This window comes from Nothobranchius furzeri, chromosome 13, assembly GCF_043380555.1.
Source record: "Nothobranchius furzeri strain GRZ-AD chromosome 13, NfurGRZ-RIMD1, whole genome shotgun sequence".
NCBI classification, from domain to species: domain Eukaryota; kingdom Metazoa; phylum Chordata; class Actinopteri; order Cyprinodontiformes; family Nothobranchiidae; genus Nothobranchius; species Nothobranchius furzeri.
The window spans coordinates 28,758,191-28,771,954 of NC_091753.1; the positions used below are offsets into that span (position 1 = coordinate 28,758,191).

Consider the following 13,764-nt stretch of genomic DNA (forward strand, 5'->3'; position numbering starts at 1 on the left):
TTAAAACTAAAATCATTTTGATATGTTATTGCACAGATAAGCTGTATTGTTGAATCCCAGCAGTATGGGGTTTTTGGTTTGTTTGTTCTATTTTTTTCCTAGCAGGTATTCATTTTCTCTCTGCGGTGGAGTTCCTGCCAGTTCACCCCCAGTTTCAGCTGCTGAACGTCATCAGCTTATCTGAAAGTAAGATTTAAAAGACCCTATCATCTTTGGTGATCTCACGCCTACAAAACATCCTTTTTTCTAATGGTGAAATTAATTTAAGCTGATCTTTAACCTGCTGACCTCTTTAACTTTATTCCTGTTCCTAATTACAAAGAAATACCTGTGCAGAGGAGGTGTTTTGAAGGTGACAGTTTCTGCTTATCAAGCAACAATTGACAGCTACAATAAAGCCTGATTCATGCTTCTCTGTCAGCTCCAACAGGGAGAGACACGCACGCACGGACAGAGACGTTTAGCTCTCATACTTCGTCTCCAGGGGAGTGTTGCAAAGCAATTCCCGGACCGGACAGCAGAGGGCGGTGAGCTGTTCTGTGGTATCCTGTCATGTATTTGTCCAAAATAGTGTGATGATATTGTGTTTTTTTGTACATAAGAGACTTTTAACAGACCAATTTGTCTCATTCTCCTCTACCTCTTCATGGGCTCGCCACCTCTAAACCCATGTTTCCTGTCATTTCCGTCTACAAATAAAACGCTTGCTGTGCATCGTTTCACTTCTCCAGTCACGGGGAATAAAAACGTTCATGTTTTTAGAGTTTTTTTGCGAGGTGTTCTTCAAGTTTCTCCGTGTCTGTTGCTAGTTATCCTCGGCTCTCTGTTTGTGAGTGCGCAATGGTGGCGCCATAGACGACAACGGCATCCTGACCAATCATCAGCTTGCGCAGTCCGTCTCGTTAAACAGATGTTTAAAAAAGTGGGCTCGACTCCGTGCGTACTTGCGTGCCTGCTGGGGCCCTACGCAAGGACGGATAATGGAGTTGCGTGTCTCCGCACTGACGCAGGAGAAGCATGACTCAGGCTTAAGATCAACCCTCCTATATTCATGAAACCAAAGAAGTCCAACTGTCTTCTTTAAAAATCCATTTGATGTCATACTGAAGAACTGTTGTATTTGATTCTAATTTGAATGATTCTGTTTCAGGTGGAAATGCTGTGTGAATCCTGTGTCCTGTGGCCCATGACCTGTGTCAGCCCGGTTCTGGATGTGGCCTTGCTGAGTTCTCTGTAGCAAGGTTTTCTGGCGCTTGGGGCCATTCCAGAGTGCACCTGGTCCTTGGCGGTCTAACACTTCACATCCCAGCACACGCACGAACACATGCTTGTTGATGTTTGTTGTTCATGATGTTTGTGGTTCATGGTTTACATGTTTATAGTTGTTCATCCCACGTTTTCTTGATGACTCTTAGAAATGTTTCTTCACAGGTGCAGCTGCTGGTTGCTGTTTTCATGTTGGTTTCGTAGTAGAATTAATTTTTCCTCCTATTAACTTGTTTATCCTCTATCAGCAGTCTTTATTCCAGATTGGTTCAGCATTTACATGCTGATGTGGCGATACATAACCCAAACCAATATTACTCAAGGGGAACCTCGTACACAAAAGGCTCCTCTTGATAGAGCAAATCTGTTCAGCACATTCTGACAGACAGACCACCATTCTTCTGTCATGTTGCTGTACAGGACATTTTTAGTTTTTCTATTTAATAAGTAGTATTACATTTAAAGAGCAATACTTTCACGTTATCATTTTCCAACACTTTCTGTATACCTGTATTTTGTTGTTTTTCAATAAAGAATGACAAATTATTTAAGTTTGGTTTTTGTTGCACACAAATATCTACAAAGCTAATGTTTACATAACAAGTATGAATGGGTTTTGCAATACGGCACTCTGTTTATTTTAGTAAGATTTTTAAACCAAGTAAAGTTAAAGAACACATCTCTATTGGCTGCTAAGAAACTGTTGGGATTTAACATGGGCCTGTTGTACAAATAACTTGTAAATGATTATTCCTCATTTTGTAGTCTTAACCAAAGAAATTCCAGTAATTGAGCAAAAACATTTATTTTTTACACTACGTTTTATAAAACAACAGGGCACAAAGTGTCGACACATTAAAAAAAAGGTAAAATGTTAAACTGGGCCCAGAGAGCTGCAGAGTGAGTGCAACATTGTGGTTTGAAGGAAGAACAGTTCAACAGTGTAATGGCTACAGATAAATTACATCAACACATTAGCTATAACAGTCAGGGATGTTTATCCTGTTTGCCTGAAAATAAATCTGTCCTAAAGGCCAAATTCAAAAGCAGCGAGACTCCCACCTGGAAGTCTTTCATTGCTTTTGGAGCTGGCCTTTAAGACAATCGGCAAGATTAGTTAAGAATATATAATTTCCCCTATTTGTGAAATGAACTCAGTCTGACAAAAATATCCCTGGACTGTCATGTCTGATGTGAGAATGCACAATGGCACCATTTAAACTAGAAATAAAAGTAGCCATTACATTGTTAACGAACCTCCTGGCCTTCTCAATTTTAGCTGGTTTTACACCTGCCCTCCATCTACACCTTTGGGTGATGGAAGACATGATGATGGTCATATGAGGGTGTAGAAGGTGAAGCCGGTGAAGGTTCTCCTTCATCATGTTGACCAGCTTCACACTGCTGACCACCCCCATGTCATTGCCACTGCAGTGGATGATGAGGACATGAGGAGCTGCTCTTCCATGCAGGGAGTGGAAAAAGAAGGGGAGAAGGTCTTTCCACCTCAGTCCGCCCCAACCGAACCAGGAGACACGGACGTCAGGGAGGCCAAGGTTGTCTCTGAGGGTCTCAGCAGCTCTCTGGGCACCACGCCTCACGTAGCTGTCTCCAATGATCCAAATGGCTATGGGGAAAAAATAACAGGTTTGGCCTAGCTGTTTAAAGTACAAAACCCTACATGAAGTGATGAAGTGGTCAAGACAAGTATTTGGAACTTACACGCTGCGTTGTGTAGCTGATGTTGAAGACACACAGGCTGCCATGGTGACCTTTTAACAGATCTCAGAAAAAAATGTAATAAAAGAATGAAACTTAAAAACTCCCAGACCTCATTTCATGATTGCTAATCAGCTATGGCTGATTTATTGTTTGGATCACAGTGAGTTACACTAATTCTAATATATTTTCATTTCTGTTACACATACATACTTTTTAACTGTTATTTTCACATGACTGTTATCAGGCTCTCTTGTTCTGGTTCTCATGATAATAATTCTGTTTCTTCAAGTAAGTTATCTTGTGCTTACTTCATCTGTTTAATGTCTCTTTACTTTTGGTGAATTGTACTGAGTCCAGAATAAAGGCTACTTAGCTGTACAAGATACAAACAAGTATTACGTTTTGGAAATATATGAAATGTATTTAGCCTGCTAATTTATCTCAGATACTAATAACTACCGTATTTTCCGGACTATAAATCGCACTTTTTTTCATAGTCTGGCCGATCCTGCTAATTATACTCCGGAGCGACTTATATAACAAAATATGTAGGCTACACCACGCTGCTGTGAGCCCACTCCGACCCAAGAATGAGTTCCCCTGTCCCGCTGGAAGGGTTTCAAACACCGCCATCCTCTGCTGGAGACCATGGCACGCTGCTGTGCCCACGTTGTTTATTCTGTTATTGTTACCGGTACTTGTCTTGCAATGTGAAACGCTTGGTCTCAGATTTTGTAAGAAAAATAATAAAATGTTCCCCCAAAATACAACTTATATATGTTTTTTTTCTTCTTCGTTATACATTTTATGGCTGGTGTGACTCCGGAGCAACTTATAATCCGGAAAATACGGTACGTTAAAAATATTGAAAAATTGCTCAAAGCAAAATATATTTTCATTTTGGAAATCAATTATAAACTTACCTATTTAATACTTTTTTAGTCACAGAAAGGTACTCTTCACGAAAAAGCGCCACAAACCTCCACCTAAACTTCGGTTGAGCTTCAGGTCGATGGGTGTTCCACAGAGTTGGCTCCAGTTGAAGCTAGGTAGCTACATCCGTTAGCTTAGCTCCCACCTCCGCGTTAGCTTTGGGTTAGCCAGGGTTAGCTTGTAGCTAGTTCAACCGGGTATCGTCAGTTGATCCCAGCCTTACAGCCTCACCCTCAGCTCCTCCTCTCTTCCCTTTTTTGGAATTGTCTGGGCTTGACAGAACCTGTGACACGGTCAAAATGGCGGTGGTGGCCACCTCCCATTTGGCCTCAAAAATCTGATATTGGAGGCTATGGAAAGGAGATGTACAGTATATTTATGTTGATGGTCCGAAGCCACGGGAAGGATGCTTGCTACGGACACACCCTCTCTCTTTCTACAGCTCTGGTCTGCATTGTGGAAGGGGGTGGAGTTTGCAGCTCCTTCTCCAGATTTAAAGAGACAGTACCCAAAAACGGCTCATTCTCGGACTCTCCTCAGAACAGGGGTAGATAAGGGGTCAGTAGAGCAACAATAATGAGGAAATCAGACCAAAGAACTGCAGTTCCACTGTATTTAGACCCCAACTGAATGACTTAGATGTAAAAAGGAATAACCTAAAAGCATGTTATGTCTCCTTTAAAAATGGTTTGAATTTTTCTAAAGGAACACGTTAATTCAAACAGGCTAATGTGTCAGCGTGTCTCTTTCAATGCCTGTGCATCTCTCTCACGGAGCTGACCGCAGCATAAGCTAGGCTTTATAGCAGTTTAGTGAGTAAAAACGTGCAGCCAGACTGCCTTGGTGATGCAGGGAAAACTGTGTGCATTATTTGTTATTTAATGCATTTGAAAGCTGTTTCTACCTTCAGATTTCCCCCTTGCATTTTTAGAGTAGAACAAGAACATGTTTTTATAAAGCACCTCTCTAAATAAAAATCACAAGTTGCTTCACAAGCACATACAATTTAAAATAATAATAATTATGGGAGAAAATATTAACAGCTTTAACTGTTTTTATTGTATGATTAAATAGTAAATATTATAACATCACGGTTAGGATGGGGGCGAGGGGAAGGTTAAATTGCAAGAGGGTAAACGTCACAATTTGGTTAAATGTCCGTTTTACGGTGGGTGTCAGTACCGACGCTCTGGCACATCGCGTTCCCTCCCGACGCGCAGGAGCTTATCACCTGCTGACAGCAGGCTGCTGTCTTTTCCGAGGACTGCATCTTGCCGGTCATTATCACGTGACAGCGACTAGTCGATGACAGGCAAAAAAAAGTCACTATAGAGCGGTGAAGTCGACTAATGACTAGTTCATATTTTAAAACTTGCCTCATTATTGAAACGAAAAACAGAAAGGTATAATTATTTCTGGTTATTGAAAAAGCAAAGATTCCTAGCTTCTGATTCAAAAGTAAACTTTTGCTATAAAATTTAATTACCTTAAACTAAACATTAATCTTTGGATTAAAAATAAACCAAACAGGTTGGGCTATGAACTTAGATCGATTATATAAGTATCTGGGATATTTATATATGATTTAAGCCTCATAGGTTAATCTGTTTGGTCATTCTCAGAATCTCCAACTGAATAGCAACAGTGTTGATCCTAGTAATTAACCCTACAATATAAATGTGAATGATTTGTTGTACTAGATTAGAATCTAGACTATCTTTTCACTTAATCTACAGGATGGCTTGACAGGCTAGTGTTGTACCTTAGTTTGCAGAAAATCGTGAATTGAACTTAAATTGCAATTTCTGATAGAAAAATCACAATTCAATCTTTTCCTAAAATCGTTCAGCCCTAGTGCCTGGCCTCACCCTTAGAGATAGGGTGAGAAGCTCCGTCATCTGGGAGGGGCTCGGAGTAGATTTGCTGCTTCTCCACATTGAGAGGAGCTAGTTGAGGTGGCTCGGGCATCTGGTCTGGATGCCTCCTGGATGCCTCCCTGGTGAGGTTTACCAGGCATGTCTGACCGGGATGAGACCCATATAATAACTCAGTATATTTAATTACTGTTACTCAAATTAGTTAATTTTCTAAATGGTCCAGTATATTTAATTACAGTTACTCAAATTAGCTAATTTTCTAAATGTTAACAATTAAAGTTCTTGAACTTAAATGACACAAGGCAATCGGTTTCCTCAAATGATTTGAGTTGAACTTACTTGGCAGGTTTTACAGTGTAGGAAATAAATGGATGTGAGAACATTTGTTGGATTTCTTCCTTCATAAAAAAATCTGGTTAAATACATACTCATCATTTTTTACTTTTTACTGATTCAGTTTAATTATGAGCCTTCTATTGAAAATACTTGTTCTTTTGATTTTATGGATGCCACTGGTGACTGATATTAAAAGTGTGTAAAAGGGAAAGGATGGGGCAGGACTGTTTCAAAGAAACGGTTCATTTAGGGAAAAATTCATGAACTCAAAGCTCAACCTCACTGATGCAGAAAATGCTTTAGTTTTGAAATGCACCACTGAAAATCTAATTAGGGTATTAATGAACCTTTATAAGAAAAAAACACAATCTTGTGCATGTGAAGAAACACTAGGCTACTATATGTAACACAGTCTTCCTATAAACATGGGTTTAGAAAGTGTTATGAAGGTTTTTTTAAAGGGAAGAGGAAATCTTTGCAGCTCCAGTTTGTGTTATGAAGCTCACAAACACCTACGCGCTTGACTGCACGCGCCTGGTGAACAACAATAGTACAGTTTCAAATGATGACATGAGGGCGATTGGCGCGTGTACGTTCATCAGCAGCGGCAGAGAGCCGCTCCCTTTCGGCTGATCGTCATAAAAAGGGCTTACACAGCAACGCTTGGCTGCTTGAAGGAGTGAGGTGGTGACTGGGGAGACACATGCGCCCACGGCGTTCCTATTGGTTTATTTGTGACGTCATGAGACGGGGGAGTCGGCCCCGCACTTTATAAAAGCGCCGCTGCGCGCGCCGAGCCCACTCTCAGGAAGAGCGCCGAGGCTGAAACTTATCGCTAGAAACAGACAGACAACCCGCTGACTTATCACCATGAGCGAGGTAGGAATCTGCTTTTAATGTTTATATGGGTCTCCAAGTAAAGATGGGTTTCACCTCTTCGCGCGCAGGAGGGTAAAACAGGATCTAGGATAATTTTCACGGCCAGTTGAGCTTCTAATGATGACGGGTTTGCCTCATCTGATGAGACTTCAGCTGTTGCAGCACGGATGTGATTCACTGTTAAGACGAACAGCAGGAGGGCATTTATAAGCCTTGAAAAGGCAAATATCCAATTAATGAGCCACAGAAACTTTCCTCTGCTAATGTGTTAATTTAAAAAATCTTTTTTGCACACACAGCTAATAACACAATTACACACTTGATATCACAATACAGAACAAGCAGTGAACATTCTGTAATATTTTATCCTACATTTAGAGACAATGTTCAAACGTTAATCACACTAAATTAACATTAGAGCCACTCAAAAGATTGGAGAATAACTACAGAAAGTACAGAAGTGTATCTAACGGTCACTTGCAATTACCGTTGGACCCAGTTAGCTAAGCTTCATGCTAGGTGCTACTGTGCCTAAATTGAAATAATTCAAGGAAACATGTTTATTTGTGAGCAGACATAATATTTATTTAAACCAATATAAAGAGGGAAATATTACTTGAAAATGGGAATTTCTAATAAACTAGCCACAGACGAACCTTTAGCCTTTTGCACACGCTACAATGGCTCACCGGCGCGAAACTCCCCCTGTTGGTAACATTTGAGTATTACACCTGCAGCAACCATCGTGGACTGAACACATTTTAATCCTTTACAAGAACACTGGAGTTCATCAATCTCCTATAGATGCCTGTAATTAGTCTCTACAGTGGTGCAAACTGTAATATTACAAGGGATGAAATATGATGACTGTTTTGACAAGCATGCAAGTGCCTTTTTCTTTTTGGATTTTCATATTTTGTGGTGCAACGTGGCTGGTAGCGCATGTGGATGGAGACAGTTATGATGTAGGATTGTCTGAGTAAATCAGCAGGGTGTAGAGGTCAAACATCACAGGGGTTTTTCAGCTGCTGCTGGCTTCCACAGGCACGGATGCTTCAGATCATTAAGTGAAAGAAGATAAAAATAGCACGTTTAAATAAAATATTTGCTCTGCCCTGTTCCAATACCAGTGTTTCAATTTCTCATTTGTAACTAAACTAATCACCGTGCCTCATATTAGTTGTATTAAAAAATCTAACAATTTGAAAACTTTTATTAAATTTAAATAATAAAGTTTCACACAATTTGATCAAAATATGCATTTTCTAATTGTGCCTTTTCTGATCCCAAAATATTAATGGGATGCATTTTTCTGCTGCACATTTCTTTCACTAAAGAAGCAACACCAGATTGGAAATTTGGGCTGCAACTTGAAAGTGGAAATAGCTTGTCTGCTTTTCTAATTTTGTTTAAAACCATTTAGTATCTGCATTTGAAGCTTCATTTAATAAGGACACAAGAATAGGAAACATATTGACACAAAGGATATGTTCTACAGCCTTTTTTGTCCAATTATTCCACAATTATTCCACCAGTTGTAGTCTTGAGTTAATTCAGACCCTTTCTCAAATAGATCCATTGCAGGTATCACTTACCTCTCTACCAGCAATGAATTCCAACATATTTCGCCTGAACAAAAGATTAACTAATTATGTGCATATTTTAATCTTTATAACATTTTAGAAATAATTTAATTCCTTGTCAGCAGCGCAACACCCCTCACCCCTCACTCTCTTTGACATAGAATAAAAAGAAGCAGCTCTGTTGAGTAAAACTGGTGTAATTGTAAGGAGAACAGTAGCAGGGATGACCCAGAGTACCATTTGTGCTTAGTTTATAGATTTTTCTGAAGTTCGTCTCAATCAAAGTAATTCTGGCTCTAAAGTTGACCCAACTAAAGCATGTTCTGGATGGATGAGTCCTGCAGTGGTCAGCACTGCGGTACTCCCTCCATCACCGCCCAGACTCGAGCCTTTAGTCTCTGCATCTCCCTTTGCTTTCACACACACACACACACACACACACACACGCACACACACGCACACACACACACACACACACACACACACACACACACACACACACACACACACACACACACACAAACCTGCTCAAAAAATTCTCACAACTACTTTGATTTCATCTGTCTTAATCTAACTTTTAGTTCCCTTTTTTGTTATAGAAAGGATGAGTTAAGAACAAGAAACTGATGTGAGAAAAAACAAAGTGTGTAATGACTTTCTTCACTTGTTATGATCTCAGAAATAATTATTACGCTTGATCAGGTCTGCATCTGCTGCTTGTTGGGTGATCGGATGGATAATTAGATGCAACATTTATTTAAAATCTTAATTCTTTTTCAACAAAAGTTTGCACTTTTTTAAAGACAAATTAAAAATCCTTTCATGTAGGGATCACTACAGTGGACAGTTATAAGAAATGATGGTATGTTTGCACATAAGCCATGACACTGGCCTCTAATGTGTTATGTCACATACTGCCACCTGCTGGCTGAGTGTAGAGTGACAATAACCAGCAAGAAATTGCTGTTTTTTGTCCAAAACATATCTAAATGTCAAAATGCATGCAGAAATGGTAAAAAAAATTAGTGAACGAAAAATAAAGCTAGAAACAGACATTTCATTCATTTTAAATAATAAAGCAGTCAGTTAATAGAAATATTGATTTTTTTATTTTAAATGCTTGAACTGACACAAATAGTCTTAATGCTCAAAGTGGAAATAATGTTTAAATCTTAATTAACAGGATGTGATTAATTTTTATTTTGCATTTCTACAAATGTTTGAGGCAGGCCTTGTCCCACAGCTCTGGATTATTAGTGAAGAATCCAACCACCATTGTTGCTGTGTGACTGCACTAACCTGTCCTGTGTGACCCTAACCATGTAACCCTCATGTCCATGCTGTCTCTGGAGGAGCAGACAGGAGACAAGATCTCCTGTAACTTAAAATGAGCCAAAGCTTCCTCCCAGTTTCTTTTTAAGCTGAATTTAACATCAGTTTATCATCATGAAACAAAAGAATAAAGTGGAACAAGAACTTCTATCTTCTATTTCTCTCTCCTTTTAACTTCTCCGTGTCCCTAAATAAAAGAGACAGATGATTATGCTGCAGCCACCATCACTCACCCCGCTCCCTCCCTGAGACCGGACCTCCCGACATCACAGCACTTGGTCTGACTGAGCACTTCCAGGAGAAACAATAATGAAATATGAAAATTATAATGCATGTTTGGAGGAGTGTCCTCCGATCCTCTCTCTTGTGTGATCAGACAATCTCCAGCTCTCTCTGTCTCAGTCGCTGATCAAGCGAGTGGAGCGCGCAGCACGACAACCCGCTCAATTAACATAATTTACGGCCCAAATCCAGCAGAACCGGTCGGGCTGATTCGATTCGGGTTTGGTCTCAGGTTACAATTCTAGAGCTCAGTCCTGCAGTATCACATAAAAGGCAGATCAAAGTTTCCTACCCGGTAAATTTGGAGAACACCGCCCTGACAAATTTGGATGCTGCGCTGGTGCCGCCATTAAAATAACACAACTACATTCCTCTATAATCGATTATTGTACTCTTCTATGATGCAAAACCATTTATGCCTGCATCCCGTGCATTGATTATTTGATTATTTTCCTCAACTCTATCCTAAACCTCCCGTTCGGCTGTCTATCAATGGTTGTGGAAATGTGCTGCTGCAGGCACTTATATGGAGCTCTTATCTTTTATTTTTGGACCTTCACCAAACTTAAGTTCTGGCATTTCTGTTCAGATTTATTTCAGGATTTTGCCTCCAGTTTGTGGCGCTGCTCTTGAGCCAAATCAAACTACAAAAGGTTCCTTAGTTCGACTTTTTCTCAGTTTAAGCCTCTTCAAGAATAGCTTTAAAAGTTGTGATAGGTAAATGAAATTCTTATTTAAATCAGTTTGTACTAGATAAAATATATTTATTCAAACACTTCAAAAGTAAAAGTAAACATTTTTAGATTTTTATGAATAATTTTGTTTTTCTAATGAAATTGTGGATGTTTGGCGATACAAGAGGTGAGAGTTGGACTCCGCCAAGGCTGCCTTTTGTCACTGACTCTGTTCATAACTTTTATGGAGCAAAGGTGTTTAAAGGAACCATTTTGGCAGCCTGAGGATCTGATTTTTGCTTTTTGCATTTCGCGAGATCGATAGGCGAATTGATGCTGCGTCTGCAGTGATGCAGGTGTTGTACCAGTCTATCGTGGTGAATATGACACGTCTCACCTTTATGTTAATATTGTTTTATTTGATGCACTCCACTTTGATCTGCACCAATCCAGCAACTGCTGCATTTTTATAACTACTATTAAATGTGAATACACCAATATTTGCACAAAAATAATTTTTGTTTTAAACTCTCAGTGACACATTTTGTGGGTGGGGGGTGGGCATTTAATTTTTCTTGGCGTCTGGAAAAACATCTCCTTCTGCCCCCCTTTATTTGACTTTCTGCCCTCTGTATTTTGGTCCAAGATCATTACTGGGCTGGCCCTATTAAAATTGTTCTACACCCCTGCTTAGTAGACTTAATGAAGTATTTTTAAGTCAGTAAGAAAATGACTGAAACACAAATTTACATATTTGGCATTATTGACCAATATCTTTGATTTAATTTATTTGTTAAGAACATCAAGATGCATTACAGTGAACATTATAATAAAGTAAAATTTTCTCGTGCAGAGAGGAGAAAACCCGTAGAAGCACTGATTTGATCTCATTTCAGAGAAAAATAGAACAGGTCAGATGCACCTAATAAATAAAATTACTAACATAAACGTGTCATGAACTCCTCCTCTTAACCTCCTCTGCGGGCCGGGCTGGCGCTGCACTCCAGTTCCCAGCATGCCTGTCACCGACGCTTCCCGGTGACGTCATCCCGCTGAGCCTATTTAAGGACCTGTCACAGCGGAGCCGGCACTCAGTCATCATCTAACGATAGACGCCAAGCCATTCTAAGACCTAAGACACTAACTCTACAAACCATACGGGAAGAGAACTTCCCACGCTGCCACATATCAGTCTCCATCCACCACTCTCTCCGCGCCTGGGTCTCATAACCACTCCAGCTCAGCCCACCGAACCTGACAGGATGACTGAGTCCCGAGTAGACCCAGCGGAGATCGCACAGCTGCGAGCTGAGGTAGCGCAGCTGCTCAGCCGAGTAGAACGCCAGGAGGCGGACAACGCCCAACTCCGTGTGGAGAACAATCAGCTGCGTGCTGTTACTGATCGCCTCGCATCCAAACTCGATTCCGTCACCGAACTGGTAGTCCAACTCTCCTCAGCCCTCCAACGACAGTCATCTGCCACTCCTAACGTGGTGGAGCCGTATCTAAGTCTCCCAGAGAAATGGGATGGGATTAAAGGATCCCCGGAGAGCATGTTGGCCGTTCTGTCAATGACTTTTGAGTGTCAGCCGGCACGCTACCCGACTTCCTGCTCTCGCGTGGCTCTGTTAACCTCCCTGCTGACTGGGCGAGCCGGTGAATGGGCGGCTGCTCTGTACCATCAGAAGTCCCCAGTCTGCAACGACTATGAAGCCTTCGTGAAAGAACTGAAGAAGGCATTCGTTCATCCCAGCAGCGAGGTCGCAGATGAGACACGCCTGCTCCAGCTTCGACAAGGCTCTCAGACCGTGGCCGAATTCACCTCACGCTTCCGGACCACCGCTGCCCGTCTAACCTGGGGTGATGCCGCGGTGAAGGCTGTGTACTTGGAGGGATTGTCACCCCGCATCCGTGAGGGCATGATTGGTCACGAGGCTCCAACCACCCTGGACCAGGCGGTGGACCTGGCTCTCCAGCTGGACCGCTGCCTCCTCACCAGACCAGGAGTGAGGGCGGTTCCCGTACAATCCCGAACTTTCCCCCGCCGTCAGGAGAACCAACCCATGGAGGAACCCATGCAACTGGGTCATTTGCCCCCCGAGGAACGGGCGCGCCGTTTTCAGGAGGGACGATGCGCCTATTGTGGGGCTCTGGGTCATCCCCGTGCAACATGCCCCATACGCCCGGGAAACGGTCCCTCCGGGTCGGTGTAGGAGCTGCCTCACTCGGAGTTTCCACTCATGCAGCTCCTCATCACACCACCCTCTCGGTCTCCTTCCAGCTGAGCCAAGGACCGGTCCCCCTGGTGGCCCTCCTCGACACCGGAGCTGCAGAAAGCTTTATCGATCAGGGGTTGGTCAACCGGCTCAAGATTCCACTCACCCTCCTCGATCATCCCGTTCCCGTCACCTCAGTGGACGGGCGCCCTCTCATGCCATATCCGATCACGCACCGAACCCAGAACCTCCGGATGACCATCGGAGAACACGTAGAGACCCTTCATTTCTTGGTCATTCACGCCCCTACGACTCCTCTCATTCTGGGTCATTCCTGGTTCCGCCTCCACGACCCTCACATCTCCTGGTCCACCAGTAAAGTCATGGCATGGGGTGTTAACTGTCGCCTTCATCATCCGTCTCCAGGATCACAGCCTAGGGAGACACCACCCAAGGATGTGGATTTAACACTCCTTCCAGGATCACAGCCTAGGGAGACACCACCCAAGGACGTGGATTTAACACTCCTTCCACCCCAATACCACGATCTGGCTCGGGTCTTTGCAAAAGAGCCTACCACCAAGCTGCCTCCTCATCGCCCCTACGATCTGGAGATCAGGCTTCAGCCCGGAACCACCCCGCCTCGGGGTCGGCTGTTCTCGCT

At 42.2% G+C, this 13,764-nt stretch overlaps 1 protein-coding gene across 1 annotated transcript in view; it reads left to right on the forward strand.

The window, feature by feature from the left end:
• Positions 1-6,873: 6,873 nt before the first annotated feature.
• Positions 6,874-13,764, forward strand: part of pcp4b (Purkinje cell protein 4b) — a 96,902-nt gene continuing 90,011 nt past the window's right edge. Inside the window, exon 1 of the mRNA XM_015951847.3 lies at positions 6,874-7,013. Within this exon, the coding sequence (XP_015807333.1) occupies positions 7,005-7,013 (9 nt within the window). The 5' untranslated portion in view covers positions 6,874-7,004. The remainder of the gene's footprint in view (positions 7,014-13,764) is intronic.